The sequence below is a fragment of the Beta vulgaris genome, chromosome 9, assembly GCF_026745355.1.
Source record: "Beta vulgaris subsp. vulgaris cultivar EL10 chromosome 9, EL10.2, whole genome shotgun sequence".
Classification (NCBI taxonomy): Eukaryota; Viridiplantae; Streptophyta; class Magnoliopsida; order Caryophyllales; family Amaranthaceae; genus Beta; species Beta vulgaris.
In genome coordinates this window covers 7,284,306-7,304,971 of record NC_079210.1, presented here as the reverse complement: position 1 = coordinate 7,304,971, position 20,666 = coordinate 7,284,306, and the positions used below count along the sequence as shown (strand labels likewise).

Sequence of the window (20,666 nt, the reverse complement as noted above, 5' to 3'; positions counted from 1 at the left end):
GGGGGGGGTTAGGTTCGTAACATGAGGATACATGTTTTGTTTTCTATTTTAGGCTCGTAAGGTTGGGTTAATCAGGTAATAATTTATGGAATAATATATAAAATTCTGATACAAATACTTGTCCTATATTTCTAAGTCTAATAAATGTCCATCTTACCATGATTCATGTAAAAATATGTGGGTAACTTGTTGTCCTAAAGAGTCACTTATACCACAAGTACTGGCCCATTTAAGACACAGGATGAGGCCATTATCTAAATTGACCCCTTTAACTCATAGAGGACCTTTTAAATTACAAAGTGACTCTTTTAGAAAATAAAGTAAAACTTACACTAATATTATGGTAAGGCACACTAATCTCTACTCTCTACTCTTTATAGGAAATCCCAATAAGAGTTTGAGTCCCTTAATTAGTTCATGGGCCACAACAACTACTTGGATAGGGACCGCTAAATATCATTTAGGCACACCGAAGCTATAACTCCCATGCACGTGGATATAGCAAACAAATTATTATCACGTTAAGGGTCTATTGCACTAACTTTTGGTGTGTTGACTGAGTCAAAACACTGATTAAGGGTTTGGCACAGTAGAGGTTGGAGACTTGGAGTAGTGGTTAGAGCACTCTTAACCATGAACAAAAAAGGTTTCATTGCCTTGAACCATTTTTTGGTTAATCATGAACTTTGTAATTGTTCGTCCATAGATTTTCCAACGAACATTCGGAAATTCGACTGGTTTGTCCATCACAAATAATGTCGTGGGAAACAAAAAGAAAAAAGCAGCTCGCCACTTGCTGTTTTCTCATTGGGTCTCTGACACTGGAAAGCAAAATAATGCGTTGAAGCTTTGACACGTGTCAGTTGGTTCATCCAGTCAATTAAGAGCACGCCATTTGGCAGCTTATCGTTAGTTCCCCTAATATTTATTCTACCATTTTTGTAACTTTAACTAGTTATTAGGCCCGGGCTATGCCCCGGGTAAGAAAAATTTTATTTATTAATATTGTACTTTGATATGATAGCACTAAATACCACTTGGTCTAGTGGTTAAAACTTTAGTACATGAACTTGAGGTCATGGGATCAAAACATATACTATGCAATTTCTAATTTTTTTATTGTACATGGATTACATGATCTAAAACTCCCTAGGGAGAGCGCCACGTGGCACCGTTCCTGGTTTATGCACGCCTTTTAATATATAAGTATAGATATTTTTAACAAATAACATTCAAATTTTATTAAAAAAAGTACCAAAATTTATAATTTTTATTCTTTATAAATACACCCATTTTACTATACTTTAATCACAATTTTCATTTTCCTTTACTCCTCTTATATCCTTTCTTTCTTTACACGATTTTGGATTTTAATTTTTTTTTCTTGCATTTAAAAAAAATCTTCATAATAAGTCACTAATAATTATTATACAATAAAAATTATTAATTATATACTCCCTCCGTTTCATAAAGATCTTCCCTCTTTTCGTTTAAGGGTGTTTCCAAAAGATCTTCCCTCTTTTGCTTTATTCCTTATTTGGCAAAATAAATTTCCCTTTTTGCCCTCTCATGTCACTATCATATGGTCCACTACTACATTATTAATTCAATTTTACTCCCTTTCTCTCTCCTACTTTAACCCCTTTCTATTTGTTTATTTATCTTAACCCCTTTTTCTCTCCTACTTTACTCACACCATGCCCCACACAACTTGATTTTCCTTGGTATCTGTAGGAACAGTAAGCGGGAAGATCTTTAGGAAACGGAGGAAGTATGAATTTATAATTGCAAGAGTTAATTATAATTAATCAATGTAAGTTGGTTTTACACTAATCAATACAACTCTATTGAATTGATTAAAGAGAGAAAATAGGGTGGGATAGAATAAAAGATGAGAGAAAATAATCAACCATTATTTATTTGTTCATGGTTAAGAGTGAAATTGGATATGATTTGTGAAAATGATGTGGAGGAGATCGAGGAGAGAGAGGAGAGGAGAGGAGAGGAGAGAGAAGGATTGAACCTTTTTTTTGTTCATGAATAAGCATGCTCTTACATTTTCAAACAGTGTTTAGATAACTTTTAATAAATGTTACACTTTATAGGTTCAAAGCACAAAGTAGTTAACATACCCTATATCTATATGTTGGTTAATTTAGTTTATCTATTATTCGAGAAAAATCTAATTATATTATGTGTTTTCAAGATAAAACTTGATTGATTTAGGGCTAATTTACCTATAAAATTTAAATTATATGTACGATAGAAGTCAACTCAATATTATTTTTTGTTTGTAATCTATTAATATTGGGTAATCCATCTAATGGATGGTGTATGGAAAATGTTTGAGTAACCATGTTAAACACATTAAAATAAAATATTAATATATCTCTATTATATAAGCCAAGGGGGAGCTATGGTGTCCCCCTTTGAAAAGACTTAAAATAAACTTTCATAAAAGTATGTGTATTGAAAGAAAAAGTCTATGATTGAAGAAAAAATTAACATAACTAAAAAGTTTTCAAATTAATTACAAAATCAAAGACATAAAATTTTAATTTTACCTAAACTTTGAAATGCAATAATAATATACCAACATCCATTAATAAGTAATAAAAATACCAAGAAAACAACTTCTTCATCAAGTAATTTTTATAATTTGTATTTACACCACATGATATTTAATTGGAACTAATGATGATTGTAAATTACATCCTTCAAAATTACATCTAGATGAAATTTAATAATAATCGCTAAAATAATTCACACACGCATCGCGTGCAAAAAAGGCTACTATGTAATAATACAAATTTGAGTTTGAATAGCTGCCTGCCTATCATAATTCGTAGGTGGGTGAAGGCTAGTATGTAATAAATGAAAGAAGAAGTGATATAAAATTAATACTAATATTTTAATGTATTTCAAACTAATAAAAATTCAATAATAAGAGGATGACAACCCAAGTTGTCACTCAATTCCTCGTTAGGTATGTAATACTTCCTCCGTTCTTTATTTGTTTATCCACTTTGACTTATAATACTATTCATTATTGTTACTTTGATCATCATTTATGCTTTGTAGGTAAGGAAAAATATAATCATGTGAAATATCCTTTGATTCGTCTCAATAAGTAGTTTTGGAATATGAAATTTTTATAATTTTTACAAATATATAATTAGAGATATTGTTACTTAAAGTTTTGCATCGATAAATGTAAAAAGTCAAAACGGGTAAACTAATAGGGTACGAGGAAGTTCCAAGTGACCGGAAATTTACTCGGAGATCTATTGAGCTTTAACACGTCTTTATTTGACTTGACTGGGATTCATATTATTCTGGTAAATTTTTCCACAAAAGTAAAGATGATTAACGAACTACAGATTTCTGGGAGACTCTGACAATTAGGTTAATTTCAAGCTAATCACAGGCAATATTTTCTCTGCAATCTGTCAGGTACTCATGTTTATCTACTATCTACTCTAAAACAACTATCTTCTCTTCTTTCTTGCTATTTTGATTTTTTATTTTTTGTTCTCAACTAAAGCTGTTAATTTCTTGCATTTCATACAATTGATTTCCGAAACAAGACTTCTGGGTATATGCTAATCAAATTGGTACAACTAAAAAATTCAAAAAGAGTAAATTTTTGCATTTCTAGCAGTTTTTGAGAATTGATCGAACTTGTGATTAATTAGTGTGCTGTGCTTAAACTATTGTTATTAGGGAGTTGGGCAATAAATTTTAGAATTGTGGGAACTTTGACCTACTAATTCTGAACCTCATTCCTAATATGATGATTGAAATTACCCAGAACTCATACTGTAATGTTTTCCAGCATTTGATTCCTGATTAGGGTTGTTCCCAGTGATTGAATTAGAGGAGTGAGAAAGAAGGCAAGGAAGAGAGAGAGAAAAACTCGGCTTACTCGTGTACTCGGCCTACTATGTGGAAGCAAAGCAGGGAATTCATAGCAAATTTATTGGAATCCTGTATTAAGAATAAATCCCATAAAGTTGGGAAGGCTTTACATGCTCGAATTCTTCGAACGGGGTTTGCTTCTCAAACCTTTCTTTCGAACCGTCTCATTGATTTTTATTCCAAATGTAACAATCCTGAGTATGGTATCCGGGTTTTTGATGTAATGCCTGAGAAAGATATATTTTCTTGGAATTCTGTGCTGAGTACGTTGTGTGCGGTTAATCAATTGTGTGATGCGTGCACATTGTTTGATGAAATGCCTGAGAGAAATGTTGTCTCTTGGAACAATGTGATTAGTGCCTTTGTTAGAAATGGTGATCATAGTAAAGCATTAGAAATGTATGTATTAATGTTTTCCGAAGGTTTAGTGCCTACGCATTTTACTTTGGCAAGTATTCTTAGTGCTTGTGGTGTCTTGTTGGAGCTTGAATATGGTAGGTTGTGTCATGGTCTTGCTATTAAAGTTGGTGCTGACCGAAATATGTATGTGGGCAATGCTTTGCTTTCTATGTATGCTAAGTGTAGATGTATAGGAGATGCAATTCACGTGTTTGAAGAATTGTCAGCACCGAATGAAGTGTCTTTCACAGCATTAATGGGTGGCTTGAAAGAGACTCGAAGAGTTGAGGAGGCATTACGGGTTTTTAAGTTTATGCACGAGACCAAAACTTGCATCGATGCTGTGTCATTGTCCAGCATTCTTGGTGTCTCTACTAGACAAGAGGTTGATGGTTTGCAACGTAATATGCATGGGAAATTAGTACATGGTCTTTCTATCAAGCTCGGATTACAAAATGATTTTCATTTGGTTAATTCACTGCTTGATGTGTATGCCAAGAATGGCGACATGGATAGCGCTGAAATCATTTTCCGGAACATGTCGAAACAGAGTGTTGTTTCTTGCAATATTATGATTGCTGGATATGGTGAAGTTTACAAGTGTGAAAAAGCAATAGAGCTAATGGAGAGAATGGTAATTTCTGGTTGTCAACCAGATGAGGTCACTTTCATCAACATGATAGCAGCTTGTGTAAAATCAGGGGATGTCAAAGTTGGGCGTCATGTATTTGACAAACTGGTGTGCCCAAGCTTGAGCTCATGGAACGCTATGCTTTCAGGGTATGCACAGGCTGAAAAGCATGTTGAAGCAATAGTGCTTTTCAGGGAGATGCAGTTTAGGAATTTAAAGCCTGATAGTACTACTATCGCTGTTGTTCTTGCCTCTTGTGCAGAGTTGCTACTTCTGGAATGTGGAAAACAAATCCATGCTGTCACACTAAAGGTAACCTTAAACAGTGATGTATATGTTGGTAGTGGCCTTATTACCTTGTATTCTAGGACTGGTAAAATGGACATTGCCAAGTCTATTTTTCATGGACTGCCTGCAGTTGATATCGTATGCTGGAATTCTATCATAGCTGGATTTTCTATTAATTCTCTGGAAAAGGAGGCTTTTGATTTCTTTAATATCATGAGGAGATATATGTGTCCTACTCAGTTCTCCTACGCTACTGTGCTGAATTGCTGCGCCAAGCAATCCTTTTCATCTCAGGGTAGACAAGTCCATGCTCAGATTCTGAAAGACGGATGCATAAATGACGTATTTGCAGGAAGTGCTCTTATAGATATGTATTGTAAGTGCGGTAATGTAGAGGGGGCCCGGGAAATTTTTAATGCAATGCCTATAAAAAATTCTGTTATCTGGAATGAGATGATACATGGATATGCACAAAACGGTATTGGAGATGAGGCTGTGCATCTCTATGACTGTATGCTTAGAGATGGTGGAAAACCTGATAATATAACCTTTGTAGCTATTTTAACAGCTTGCAGCCATTCTGGATTGGTTGATGAAGGGATCAGAATATTTGAGTCAATGCAAATAGAGCATAAAGTGGAACCACTTTTAGATCATTACACCTGTATTATTGATGCTTTGGGTAGAGCTGGGAGGTTGCATGAAGCAGAATCGTTCATAAGAAGGATGCCGTGTAAAGATGATCCTGTTATATGGGAGGTTCTACTTAGCTCATCCAGATTCTACTCTGACATTCTTGTTGCAAAGAGAGCCGCTGAAGAACTTATGTCCCTGAATCCAAGAAGCTCTACTCCTTATGTGCTTCTAGCAAATGTCTTTTCTTCAATGGGAAGGTGGGAAGAAGTAAGTGCAGTTAGAGAGCTCATGAGTGATAACAATGTGGTTAAGGATGCAGGCTTTAGCTGGACAGAGAGTAAGAATGAGAATGAAATCTTGGAAGTTGCTGACTCATTTTCCCCTCTCGATCACAATGGAGTTGATGGCACTCATATTTTCACGGTTGATAGGTCTCAAGTTGGTTAGGTTTCTATTCCTGTCTTTCCTCTGGCAACCTGTGTTGTTGTTTTGTGGAATTGTGTTGATAAGGCCTTCTGATAGCGTCTTCTACACCATGAAGTGCAGAAGAGAGCCTCCAGCACATCTTCCTCTTTCATCTCCATCTCCTCACAGCGCTTTAGTAGATTTTGATAGTATGGACATGAAAGAGATCGTGAGTGGGCATTTTCTCACTGTCTATCTGCTATGGTAACACATTTCTGTCTCTGCTTCCTAATCTTTGTTTAATTTGTGCAACGTAGTAAACTCTATGGTTGTGTGTTAAGCACTTCATTTTAAGATTTAACACTCCTGCTTCATAATCAACTTGTAATACTGGTTTTGATGCCTACCTCTCTAATCTCTTGGCTTTCAGTTCATCTGTATGTCTAGTTGAGTATCAGGGGAAAGTAGTTGTCGAACCACTAAGTGGTTCTACTCAAGGCCACATCATGAAGACACAATATCTCTGCCCAAAATTCTTTATCAAAGGCTCAAAGCAATACATGAACTCATTACAAGAACCGTTTGCAAAGGTCATACCCTAAATAATGCTACTTGAAACAAGTTTTCAATACTCTCCAGAGATGCTTCCATTATAGACTTTGGGTTAGAGACAGATAAGGTTTGGTGTAAAACTGTCGCCAATTGTAAGAGGAGTTCAATTGACGAAGCACTACTTTGCAGTTAACAATTCTAACCTCTTTAAATCACAGTTTCTCACTCAACTAACACATTCACAGCAACAACTTCCTATATATTCTATACATTTCACCCTACTCATTCACGTCTCTTAAATTCCTGCCACCTGCTACTTTAGATTGCGGCATTATTGAAGCAACCCATGTGGCTGTGCTTTCGGTGATCATCTCTAGGTACCAGCGTACCACAAATTCGATAGGAAAGGTTATTCTCGGGAAAATATGCTGTCCGGAGGACTCTCTCTATATCCTGACTCCTAAGGCACCGCACCGCTCCATCATACTCGCAACTTGGCTCAATGTCGGTGTCAAAAGGTCATTTGTGGCAGTAGAGAGGGAAAGAAGAGAACTTGTATGAGGAGTTTTGTGTTGAACTGAGTTCCTGACGTCGGGTTATTAGTGTTAAAGCGGATGAGTTCCTGGGTGCTGTCAGAATTTAACCTTGTTGCTGAAAAATGAGATAGTTTAATAAATCCGTTCCAACCTAAATTTTCTCTGGGTCTGAATCTTATTCAACTCCTTAATATCTTGAATTTAACATTATGTTTTGGGTTTTACCCCAATTCTTCAATTCTGAATGTTACTTAATATGTTTTGAAATTTATATGTCACTTTTATTAAAATTTTGTGTGATCGCTATCATTTTGTTTAGTTGCATAATGAAGTTTTCTATTGAAGACCCTTCTTGCTGTTTCCTATAAATGTTCTTCTTAATGGTTTTCATTGTTTTATTTGGATCGTAATTATATTTGTTATTTTTAATTAGAGTAGAACCACTAATGGTAATTGTGCCAGAAGAATACCAATGATATATGCCTCCAATTGTTTGTTGGTGGTATCCTAAGATTTATTTTGGGAACCAAAGCATGATTGGATCTTCTGGTAGCAAATTATTTAAGACAGAGTTATTACCATTTTCAAACACATCTACCTTTTACTCTGCAGTATACGATATCCCCTAGTGAATCAATTTTTTTTTTTTCTCCTGACTATGCCAGGGGAAGGGGGTTTGATGGGTCATGTGTTCTAGTAAATTTACTATTAAAAAACCTGGAGAAAGTATAGAATTATGCCCAGGGAAGAGGGGTTGGTGGGTTCTAGTAAATTTTGTTTTAATAATGAATAAAGACAAAATATAGTCATTGATGTATGATCTGTTGTTTGTTGCTGAGAGTTATTTTTTCTTGTATGCAGTATGATTCATTGGATGGATCTTTGTCCATTTCATAGGCACCGGATGAAATTATTAGATGAAATAGAGCTATATGCGAAATAGACAACAATGTTAAGCTAATCATTTCAGGTTGTTTCCAAGTTACATGAAAACCATTATGTCTCACATTATTGATAGTTAATAATTGGTGATGGTATAGGTAGCTGTTTTGCGACTAGTTCTTGTTGTTTGGATTCTCTGACCTGTCATTCTAAGATTGGTTCTTTTGCAGTTGTTCCTTGAAAGTGACAAACTTCCAGCTTCCTGAACATATCTCTTAACAGAGGGAATCGCACAAATAAAAGGGGGAGGGGGGGGTATTGTTATTGTGTGGGCGCAAGTGCTCTTGTTGAGCGAAGGGGAACAATATGAACCCTAACAAAAAGCACACAAAAGATTTGAATGATGAGGTCGAAGAGTTGCTTAGGGCTGCAGAGGATGCAGCTTTGCTAAAACTCAACCTCAGCTCACACACAGTTCATGCCTCCCCTTCTGATCTATGTCCAGACCTAGAGAAGCGATTCCGGGATCTTAAATCTAGCTCTAAATCAAAGGCAAAGAAAGTAAGCAAAATGCCGCCACCCCTAGAATCTACCAAAGTGAACAAAGAGGTTGAGGATGATGACTTATTAGCGAGATTTGCATCCCTTAAGGCCTCTCTGCCCAAACCATCTTTCTCCGTTTCCTCTTCATATGCGGGCATTGAGACCTCAGATAATTCTGTTGACAATAAGCTTGCTGATGGTAGTTCAGGTGGTAAAGCTAAAATTGATGATGTAGATGAAGATGAAGATGAGGTTGAGAAGGTTATAAGGTGGGCCATGGATGCAGCACGTCTTGATCCATCTCCACCTTCTGATGATGACAGTATCAATGATGATAGTTATGATGACAACGAAACGAGTGATGAGGATGCTCTGAGCTGTGAGAGGAATCCAAAGGGGCAACGCAAATAGTGAGTTCCTGCATCTGCAGTATTCTTTACTTTTTCCGCTTGTGTTTATAATAGTTAGCTTATTGGTATGGCATACTCGTTTCCCATTATATGATGGCGATGAAACATTTGTGCTGGAACTCTAATTATTGTTCTGTTTAAGTTAATGTTAAAAGAAAATAGCATTACCACTGGGAGTACAAACTATGAACAAAGAAGCAACTGATTCCACATTCCATATGCACCTCCTGGAATCAAATCCTGGGATCTTGGAAGATTTGGATTTTATTTTCATGACACAAACGACCAGTTTGGTAGTTGGTCATAAGTGGTGGTAGTAATAATGATTGTTAGTGTATTTTTTGTATATATATAGAAAAAGACTCATGTCGAACCGTCGAAGTCCTTGGTAATGAGAATCCATCCCCAAAAATGTATGTTTCTTCATAATTTTGCATTACCATCCATTACCACTCTAGATATGCCATTGAGTGAGAATGAAAAGTTGTGAAGAAAATCACATATTTGGAAATGAGATTCCATTAGGGGACTTTCTAATTACATATGATGTAGTCCCTCTGTCCCTAAATAAAGTTCTCATTTTTTCATTTATTTCTATCCAAAATAGATTTCCGATTTTCTTATTTGATGTGGTTCTACCAATTTAAAATATTATTTAGCTTTCACTTTTTATTATAATACCCACTTCTCCATAAATAATTTGACTTTGTAAAGTGGTCCACATTCTCTCTTCTCAACAAACAATTCATGAATATTGTACCAACTTCAATTTTTTATTTTGATTTAATACAACTAAGGTTCCACTTATGGTTTCTTCTTGATACCTGTGCCAAAAGAAATGGGAACTCTATTTAGAGACGGATGGTGCCATTTAGCCCCTATTAAGTGGTTAGCTGTTTGCGGTTAGTTGTTTGCATTAGCGGTTGATGGTTAGCTGACTGTATTAGCTGTTTTTTTTGGTAGATAGCTGTTACCTGATTGGTATATTGGTAGAATTTTTGTGGTAAAAAGTATTAAATTTGACCAACTATAGGATATATTAGTCATTACACAACTGAATTCACAAACCTCTCTTCCAAAAAATTCATACTAGCAGCTTTTCAAAATTAGCTTTTTGGGCTCAAATCTCTCTTTCAATCCTCTTTCAACCAAATGCTCCCATTAGAGGTTTGGACTAGCCAAAGCTCTCTATTCATCTCAAACTTCTCTTTGTAGCCCAAAACTCTCTCAACCAAACACCCCTTTAGTATCGCCTACCAAACGGGTTGTAAAGGTCAGTGAAATGACGTTATTATGTAGTTTGAATCTATGACACCTGACTTGGCAGATTTTATCAAGGAAAAGAAAAGCACCATCTGCTAGCATTCTGCTTTAAAATCTAGTCTAGAAGTCCTGAGACTAGCCGTGGGCTTCGTGCCCTCTTCCTCAACATCTTCTCTTTCTGCCCATTTACTCCAAATTGAGTATTGAGGGCTTTCTCTAATGCGTAAAAGATTTGGAGTGAGTAAGTAAACAATCAAAGGAACTGAGGATGCATCTGTTGTTATTCTTTGATTAGCAAAACATGATGGATTGATGGCCGTTTTTCCTCATTAACAAAGGCAGAGTTAAGTGAAAATCCTGTCTTGGTAGCAAGTAAAGCTTGAAGGAGGATGTGAACTTTTTTATGATTATATCATCTTTGTCATCCAACACATTTCCATTACATTCTGTTTCCAGGAGCAAATGTATTTTCATTCATTATCTATGTTAGAATTGGTTTATATTTACAGTTTTACATCATAGTTTCAACTTTCAATTGTTGCCCAATCAGGCAACTAATGAAATAAACATATCATAACTGATCTATTTGAAATAGCCTTCGTGATTTACATCCTTATTGCTTCTTTGCTTCCCTTTCAGCCTGCATTATTTGTAAGCATATTAGCCAAATTATGAGCGAAGAACAGGGATTGATAGAGAGAGATTTATAGTAAATATCTGCATCTTACTGCTCTGACAACACGCTCGAATGCTTCAGGTCCAAATCTCTCGATGTAGCGTTCAACAGATTTCCGGGCATCAAGAGACATCATCTGGAGCACTTTACGGTGTCCCTCAGGGTACATAGGGTTCACTGACAACCCAAACTTTACGTATTTCCGTACATAATTCTCATAGATGTATGCAGCGCCATTGAAGATTGGTAGCACCAACCACATGCAAAACAAGAGCTTTACATATGGCCAGAAAGGAAGCCTGCAACATTATTGGGAAATTTATACATTTTAATTGACATTTCTTGTAAGTTGTGAATATATGTGCACTTCAATATAATTAACATGCATGGATTATTAATTATATATGCAGATACCATTGGAGGATTCTCCAACATGAAAGCTCAAAGAGAGTTGTCAATGAGTAAAGAACCCAGTATGTCAGCCATTGTTGATCATCCAGTGTAGAAGGGCTCTCAATAGCTCGCATCGATGCATATCTGTTGGATATCTATCATCAATATTGCACTACTCTGAATAGTTTTCTGTTAATGAAATAATTATACAGGTGTAACTTACAGTGGATACAGGAGCATCAACCCAGGCCTGTATAATGGCAAATAAAGGATAAAAAGTTTAGTCATATGATATAAATATGTTGATCTTTTTCAGGAGAAAATCAAGCAAATGAACATAATCTCTAAAATTAAAATATCTGAACACTTAAATTTTAACCAAAAAACTCTGAAACTAGGAGAAAAGGGAGGCTCACCCAATCAGGGCGTCAAAACTCATAGCAATCTTGGCAACAGCACCCATGTTTTTTTCTGCTCTGATTACAGTTTTCTTCTTTTGATAGAAATAAGCAAAGTGCGATATAAGCTTTAGTTGAGAAGAAGCCAATTCTGGGTATATAAGGTAGGCTAACTGTTCATTTTATGAAGTAAAGGATAATTTTCAGGTTAAACCAAAGTCTTATGTTGCCCCAGCCAACAAGAAAAGGTAAACTAAGAGTAAGGAAGGAATATTATCATGTTTTGAGCTTCATCTTTTATAGGCAATAGGTTGATGAGATATAAAAGTCTTCTGGTTGATTTATAAAGTTCCTTTCCTGCTTCTGTCTTTTTGTTCAAACTATGGTCAATCTTTTTTAGAACTAAGTATAAGCAAGATATTGAGTAAGGCTGTAAGGGAAAGAAAAGAAAAAAAATAATGAAAGCCCCTACCTAATATTGATAATCTCACCTCCAAAAAGTAAGGAAAAATATAATTTTTGAATGAATTGCAACCAAGATTGTTATTTTTTGGAGTTAGATTGGAAAGCAGATCACCTCACTGCCAAATACAAGGAAAATACATATATGTTGGATCATATTATGCATTCACGAATCTCTACACGAAATTTTAATAAATTTGAAAGAAATAATATCGAGAAGTAATCTATATGGAACTTATGAGGCGATTGTTTTTATTAGGGGCCTTGGATGTGTAACTGTTCAAGATATTATCTTGCAACTTTATGGAGAAATAGTTGTTGTAGATAGCGTTATATGGATACGCGGTTTGACATCGGATAATTTCCTCACCAATTGAGCCGAGCCTTCATTTTATAGTTTTGGTAAAAAAAAGTATAGGTTTCTCAGATCTTGAGGTGGGCCTTGGCCCGGGTATATCCCCCTTGGATATGAAACTACTTGTTTAGAAAATTCTGGATTGATAATGCTAGGTTTGCATAAGTGATCTTATATCTGTACATCATAGCTCAACAAGTTTAGGTGAAACGAATTACATAACTTATTGTAAGATATTATAGGCTATCTTTGAGAATTGTAAGAAGCTAATCATCCCCTAAAATTCGAGTGTTATTCTAAACTTATGATAATATCATTGTAAGGTTTGATTTTGTGATCATATTTTAGTTTAATTTTGTAGATTTTCATTGTATTTATATTTAGCAAGTTATAACTATTTGCTAATTATAGTCATCCATAGTAAATTAAAATTTAGTGATTGTGATGAGAGAGGCACAATTTTTGAATGATACTTTGGGTTTTTTATTAAAGAAATTGACAGGCTACCAAAGTATCGATGATATGTCCTTCCATCTTAGTAGTAGGGCAAGTAAAAGTATAGCTATTTGATAGGGTCTAAAAGGAGAAGTAACTAATATCGACAATGATAATCCAGGTCTAAGATTGGGAAAAGAGTGATTAATTTCCTAATTGTAATCCAAACCATCTAACAAAGGGTAAACCAAAAGTAACTACAATCAAATAATTGATCGAAATCAAATAATGATAAAAGGCATTAGGTAGAGTTGCAAACAATTCAACTCAAGTTTTAGTCTTTTTTTTTTTGGTGGAAAGGTTTAGACTATTTGAGTAAAGCTTGATAACGGTTATCAATCTTTGAGCTAGCTCAAGCTCGAATGAGTTTTCAAAATTCTTGTTTGAGCTTGGCTTATAAAGCATTTGGCTTGTTCGAGAGTTGTTCACGAAGGTACTCAATCGCATTCAAAATTCTTTTCTTATGCTTTTGTGAATCAACCAATAGAAAAGAGTTTTGTCTAATATTTTTCATTCGTAAATTAATTTGACAATATTGGTTGTTTTTATTAAAAGTTCTAATTTCTTGTGAAAGATATACAAAGGTACCAAAGTTAATTTTGTATTTGGTCATGAAGAGGCTTACTAACAAACTTGAGCTAGTTCTCGACGAACATTACCTAGTCGAACATGACGTTATTCGAGCTTATTTAGTTAACAAGTTTTAAATTTTTGTTCAAACTTGTTTGAACTATGAAAAAAAACGGTCACGTTTTCGCGGGAATGGCCCGTAACAGCCAAATAGAACGTTTCGCGGCCGTCGTGGCATGAATTTCTTGAAAAAATTCACATAAGTCGATTTTGAAGCTTGTTTTTTCATTTTTTTCGTTTTTAGTACCATATTATATAAAAATACACTACTTCCTCCGTTTCACAATATTTGCAACACTTTTTTTTCTTTCCTTTTTTCGTAAGTTTAGGAGGATAAATTACTTAAATACCCTTACTTTATATAATAAGTATTTATTACATACTCTTATCTAACATAATTAGCCTACCTAATCTTTCCCCTAACTACTCCTTGATCTTCCATCCATAACCATTCCTTCACCCCCACCACCCCCACCACACCACACCACAAAAAGCCAACCTATTCCCCACCACCTTCACTCTCTCTCCTTCCTCACGCCCCCTCTCTCTCCCCTCATCTCCTTGACACAACACTGTTGCGAAGTCGGGTTAACCCAAGCCACTCTCCATCACGCTGCGAAGTCTGGCAGTAACCACCACCGAGTCATGAAGTCGACCACTGCTGCTCCTCAAGCCTTCGAGTGTCGAGCTTGATCCGACCACCGCTGCGAACTGACGAAGAAGACGAACTGAACAATGGACGAAGAATACGAACAAACAAAAAACTCACGAAGAAGAAGACAAACGCGACCCTTATCTTAATTTCTCTCTCCTTCGATCTCCTTCTTCTTCCTTCGTCTTTGATCTGTTTTTGGTTAGATCTATAATTTGGTTAGATTAGATCTGTTTTTTTTAATTTGCTCACATAGAAGATGAAAATGGAGATCTAGGTGAATTTTTGTGAATTTTCGTAAAATGGGAGATGGTGATGAAGGGGTGGTTGTGGTGGTGGTTTTGATGGTGGCGGCGGGATGGTTGTGGTGGTATAGTGTTGGCAATGGTGTTGGCGGGATGGTTGTGGTGGTGGTTCTAATAGTGGTGGCGGGATGGTTGTGGTGGTGAATTTGGCCGTGGTGTTGGTGGTTGTAACACCCCGATATTTCTTTCTTTTCAGAAATACCTTATAATATAAACTTAGAGAATCACCCAAGTATTATCGCCCGTATGATAACGTATCGGCTTATTCAGAATTTTGCAGCGGAAAACACTTAACAAAACTTTAACTTTATTATAACTCAATAAATAAATAAACAAGTATTTAGAACTTAAACAATCTAATTTAGTCTACTCAAACAAACTTAATAAAATATGTTCTTAATAATGCAGAAAGTAAAATATACTAGTTACACATTCTCTCCATTTCAGATTCCCAATGATGCATATTTGCGAACCTGTAATGTCAATGCTATACTGAATCTGCTCACCAAAATGGGTCATCACAGGATCAATAAGGTAAAGCCATGATCACACACACAAACAAAGCACGTAATCAGCAAAGCTGAGTACTACATACTAAACATAAGCATTCCTAACATAATACTACATAAATAACATGCAGGGATAGATAATAATATAATCATATAACAATCTGCAGATAACTTTACTGAACTAAATTCTAAACATTTTTTTATTACTTTAATAGAATAGTTATTGGAACGAGTTGACTTAGCTACTAATGCCTTCACTAAGAAGACGAAATACGGGTACGATTCCGTATTCCAGAATAACCTGCGATATCGAGGAACCTTTGAACTAAAAGAGGGATGTGATCAATCCATTCCTAGAAGAGCCATGGCACGCTCACCATGTACTCCAACCCTTAATGTCCAACTCTAGCTATGCACCAATCTAAAGTCTATAACTATTCTCGTTACACTTTACGTTAATTTCCATTTATCACTTGTTATGACTCAAATACAAGCAACACAGAAATAATAATCAAACAGTCACAACTGAACTTCTTTTATCTTAGAATTTAATAAGTGATCACAATTTACAATCCAAGACCAACTTTTCTTTTTAATCCGAACTTTCTTATTTGTTGAACCTAGCCAACAATAATCTTACATTTTAAAAGGCATAACTTATCATCTTACCAAATAAGGCCCACAGTCCTCGTAAAATAGTGAAAATAAAACTTGTCAGGGAATACATGAATAACATGATTTGAACTATATAACATATATTAATTCCTCATGCTAATTAATAAGTAAAACTTCCTTTTCATGCTTGTATCAAACCTTCCATACAAACATACAATCTAGTACTCGTAATAAATCTCAAATCACATGCTTGCATACATGCATAAAACATGTAACAATCAAATACTAGAAATCATATATATATGAACATAATAAGTTCCTATACATAATACTAATTTTTTTTTCTCCTTAAATCATGATACTAATAACATAGCACACAAGTATGTACGTACCTCGTGTAAACTAGTCTGCATGCCACTTTTAACTCCTTAAAAGTCTCCTACGAAATATTCTCCGCCTAGAAATCAATATAACCGAAATCAATACTTTTAAATAAAAATTACATCAACTCTAAAATACTTAAAATCCCCTTTAAATATGTTCAAGCCGATTTTAATATCAAAACTTCAATTACTTTTAATTCCTAGCATAGTACTACTATACTAGTAATTAAAATTCTTAAAACTCCATTAATAAAAACTTTTCTGAAACTCTAGCAACTTCAAAAATTAATAAACCTTCTTTAAACATATATAAACATGTTTAAAATCATAATCTAAATCAATCTTATAATATCTAATATGCTACTATGGTTTTCTAGTAATTAATTAAAACCCTAAAAATCCATACTTTAATGATTAAAACTACAATCTAATCAAAATAAACAAATCTGAATTTTTATTCCCATAATATAAAATATATATGAATCAAGATTACTTATTAAAACAGTAAATTAAAACCAATAATCATAATCAACATTAAAAGAAAGCATAAAAGCATAGTCTTTGATGGAATCTTGAGGAAGAAGAAAAGAAAACAACCAACAAAGAGGAGAACAAAGAAGGCGCTGAACAAAAGAGGACAAAGTAGCAGCCCAGCGGTGGTTGTTTGGTGGTTTCGAACACTTGGTGGCGTTTCTTACTGAAGAAGAAACGTTACTTGAACAAGAAGAAAAAGGGTTTGAGAGGAAGAACAAAAAGACGTGCGAAGAGGAGAGAGAGTAACCGAGAGAGATGAATGGTGTGAAGGAGAGGGAGAAAAATAATCTTGTGTGGGGTAAAATAATTGGGTATTAGGATATTTATAAAGGGCTTCCTTTTGGGGGTTAGGAAAAAGAGAGAAGGTTTAATGAAAATTGATGACCAACAAGATAAATGATTTGGGACTTTAATCATCAATATGACTCTTTTTCCCTTATCCTTTTAGGATTTTAGGTTCCTCAAGTCCATTAGACTTCTTTTCCGATATAAATTAGTATTTAAAACTTTTATCAAAGCATGCTTAATTAAAATATTTTCAACTTTATTAAACATTAAAATAATTTCATTTGACTTTTAAAATAGTCAACCTTTTTAAATAGTCAAATCATTTTAAAACTAACTTGTGCTTAAATATAAATATAAAATCCTTTAAAATTATGGGGGATTACAGTGGTGGTGTCGGCAGTGGTGTTGGCGGCTGCCGGTGGTAGGGTGGTGATGGTGGATGTGTGGTGTTGATATGATGAATTTATTGTATTATTAGTTAGTCTAATTACATACCCCTTCCCATCTAATTATACACTATTGAAAAATTGCCTCGGAGTCCGCAATTCCAAAAGTGTTGCAAATTAAATATTGTGAAACAAAGGAAGTATTTGGAATACTTTTCACACATAAATAATAATTATTTAAATATTAATTAATTAATAAATGAATTAAAATAATTAACAATTCATATAACAACTAACTTGTGGAAAAATAAAATACTTAAATAAAGAAGGTGTATGTCTCTTACCTATTAACAATGAAAGTTGAGATGATTCCTTAATCAAAGAAAAAGATGGTTTGAGAAGAGGGAAGTGAAAAAAAAAGGATAAAGAAATTTGGAAAGGAAAATTTTAGAAATCCATATTACCTCCAAATCTCTAATTCCACTAGCTCGGAGAAAAAAAAAAAGATGAATCTCCATTCTCCAAAGTGCACTACTCCATGTTTTGAAGAAAGATGAATCTTCAAAGTCCACGCTCCATGTTTTTGTTTTCATCTTTGGGTAAGTGTTGGGAATTTGAGGTTGAGATATTTAGGAAGAGTAGTGACATGTGATTTGTTTTTGATGAAGGAAGTAAATCAGTATTGGTTTAGTATTTTAGGAGGGAAAAAATGGAGGAAAACATGGAGGGAAAATTAGGCTCCTTTATGGTAAGATACATGTAGACACTCGATTTTTTTTTTTCATTCTTTTTCTTTATTTTTTTAGTTTAACATATTAAGAAAATTTGTACCATTAGTTAGCAAGTTGCAAGCATAAAAAGTAAGTAGCTTATTTTTGTAACAAATAGATTATTAGAAGTAACTAGTAGTATAGTACAAAAATTAAATAAATTATTAATTATACATGTCATTAAATGTAAAATATCAAATCATATACCATACTAATGGATAGGGGTGAAAGTTCGGTTTGCGGTTTGGATAAGGGCCTAATCCAATCCGAAATTTCATACTCTAGATTGGATCCGATCCGAAAATCCAAAATTTTTAAACTTCTAGTTTTTCGATGAAATAAATTAAGCACAACAACAGCTTAGTAGATTTAGGAAATGAGGAATTAAGTGCAGTTAGTGTTTTAGGGGAAGGATTGAAGTACTATGTGTGTTGGGCTATGGAGTAGGTTTTTTTATAATAAAAAAATCAGTTAAGCACTTAAACCCAATCCAGATAGATAATACAAGGCATATTACTATTCGATTGTATTGGATTTTGGGATCCAATTACCCTCAATCCAATCCGAAAATCCAATTTTTCAAAAAATTTCGATCCGAATCCAATCCGAACATAGTTCGATTCCGATCCGAATTACTATTTCGGATTGGATTAAATTAGATTTTGAATTTTATCCGAATAACTTTCACCCCCACTAATGGATATGATTACAGCCAAAATGAACGACGATGTGTTCTTCGTTAGTATCATCTCTAGCCGGCTCACCAAAAATATATGAGCCCATAATCGTCGTGCTCCCCATCTCATATGTGTTAGTTGGTTCAGTTGCTTGACTCCAATTACTAGAGTTTGTGGAGTAATCATAATTTACATTTCCATAATTGTTCGTCCCGTGGTTGATGATTTGAACGTGATCATGATAATGAGCTCCAGCCTCATCGTCTTCATAATTAGTAGATGTATTAGGCATGCTCCATCTCCAATTTTCTTCCAATTTTCTTGAGGTTGTTCATGGTATGGCTGAGGTGGGTAATATGGGACTGTTGAGGTTGTACCTCCATCGCGTCTACCCAATTGGATGTAGGGTATGTTTCTTGAAATATATTATTCCCAACCCTGTTACTTGAATAACTTGAATCACCCATATTACCCCCCATGTAAATTTGGAGAGTTATCATTTGCGTTTTGCACGAGCCTTCATCATTCACATTGCTCTTTCCCCAATTTTGGCGTCTTTCATGCAACTGAGTTGGTTGAGAACAATGCGTCCTCTCATCATTTTGGCGACCATAATCTTGTAGATCAAGATCATCTAAAGCACTTGAACCTGCTTGTCTAAGCGGATAATGATGATATCCATATTCGTCCTCATATCCACCTCTACCATCATCATCATCACCCGGGGGTGTTAATGTAGATCTACCGGATGGGGAGGACTGTCGGTTGGTGTTATAGTTTAGAGGTGGAGATACACCAACTCGTATTTCTGGATAATCATCATCAATCTCAATTGTATTGTCCTTATCATCACCAACTCTTATTAAAATGTATTTGTTGTAATAAAGACTATTTTGCTATATTTCGGAAAAATATTTTTCAGCTATTCAGTAATTTCCTCTAATTTTGCTTATTTTTTATGAAATATATTTCATTTTAACACTTAAAAAAAATCTATTTGTACATTTAATTTAGTTAAGGATAAAAACACCAATTATATATTTAATTTAATTCACTAATATTTTTTTTATCAATTATTAATGGATATTTCATATTATAATTCAGAATTAAATAATAAAAATATTGTATAATGGTGGTTGGGTAATGAGAGAGAAAAATTAGTTGGGTTAGATAAAAAAAATAAAAGAAAGAAGAGAAAGTATTTGGGATGATTTTGTTGTTGTTTATGGTTCAGAGAATAATTAGAAAAGATTATGGGGTGATATTTTTTAGAGAGACAAAGTTAAAGAGGAATGAGATGATATTTTTTTTATGCATTTTCTAACATTTTCATATTAAATTTTAAATTGAGGGCATGTTCTCCCCAGCTTACTTTCAGTTTAGTTCAATTCAGTTCAGTTCAGTTCAGTTCAATTCAATTCAGTTCAGTTCAATTCAGTTCAGTTCAGCTCTGGATAATACTTTTACTCTCACATATCACTATTCATTTCAGTTCAGTTCAATTCAATTCAGTTCAGTTCAGTCCAATTCAGTTCAGTTCAACTATTTTATGCCGAAGAGAACAGACCCTTAACTTAAATATACAAACCAAGAAAACTTAAACATAATGTTAACTTTTACATGAACATAAACTTAAATTAAAACTTAAACTTAAACATAAAATAAACTAGAATGT

The 20,666-nt window shown here is 34.4% G+C and overlaps 3 protein-coding genes and 1 long non-coding RNA gene across 5 annotated transcripts; 2 read left to right on the top strand and 2 right to left on the bottom strand.

Moving 5' to 3' along the window:
• The first annotated feature begins 3,295 nt into the window (after positions 1-3,295).
• LOC104902955 (pentatricopeptide repeat-containing protein At4g20770) lies at positions 3,296-8,618 on the top strand. Of its 2 annotated transcripts, XM_048635861.2 has the most exons (4): positions 3,296-3,453; positions 3,836-6,541; positions 8,227-8,335; positions 8,478-8,615. In XM_048635861.2, the coding sequence occupies exon 2, from the start codon at positions 3,944-3,946 to the stop codon at positions 6,317-6,319; it is 2,376 nt and encodes a 791-aa protein (XP_048491818.1). In that variant the 5' UTR covers positions 3,296-3,453; positions 3,836-3,943; the 3' UTR covers positions 6,320-6,541; positions 8,227-8,335; positions 8,478-8,615. The 2 variants fall into 2 exon arrangements, with proteins under 2 accessions (XP_048491818.1, XP_010689207.2); XM_010690905.4 differs by lacking the exon at positions 8,227-8,335 and having other exon boundaries at positions 8,478-8,618.
• LOC104902954 (hypothetical protein) lies at positions 8,614-9,201 on the top strand. The gene has a single exon (XM_010690904.3). The coding sequence runs from the start codon at positions 8,614-8,616 to the stop codon at positions 9,199-9,201; it is 588 nt and encodes a 195-aa protein (XP_010689206.2).
• Positions 9,202-10,849: 1,648 nt separating this feature from the next.
• Positions 10,850-12,310, bottom strand: LOC104902953 (HVA22-like protein f). Its single transcript, XM_010690903.4, has 5 exons — positions 11,949-12,310; positions 11,756-11,782; positions 11,554-11,676; positions 11,192-11,438; positions 10,850-11,103 (listed from the first exon to the last, which is right to left on the bottom strand). Exons 1-5 carry the CDS (start codon positions 11,993-11,995, stop codon positions 11,077-11,079), a joined length of 471 nt encoding a protein of 156 aa, XP_010689205.1. The 5' UTR covers positions 11,996-12,310; the 3' UTR covers positions 10,850-11,076.
• A 4,038-nt stretch (positions 12,311-16,348) lies between these two features.
• On the bottom strand, positions 16,349-18,574 carry LOC130590130 (uncharacterized). The gene is made up of 3 exons (XR_008967800.1): positions 18,009-18,574; positions 17,889-17,916; positions 16,349-16,410 (listed from the first exon to the last, which is right to left on the bottom strand). It is a non-coding gene; the product is annotated as an uncharacterized LOC130590130 (long non-coding RNA).
• Positions 18,575-20,666: the final 2,092 nt, after the last annotated feature.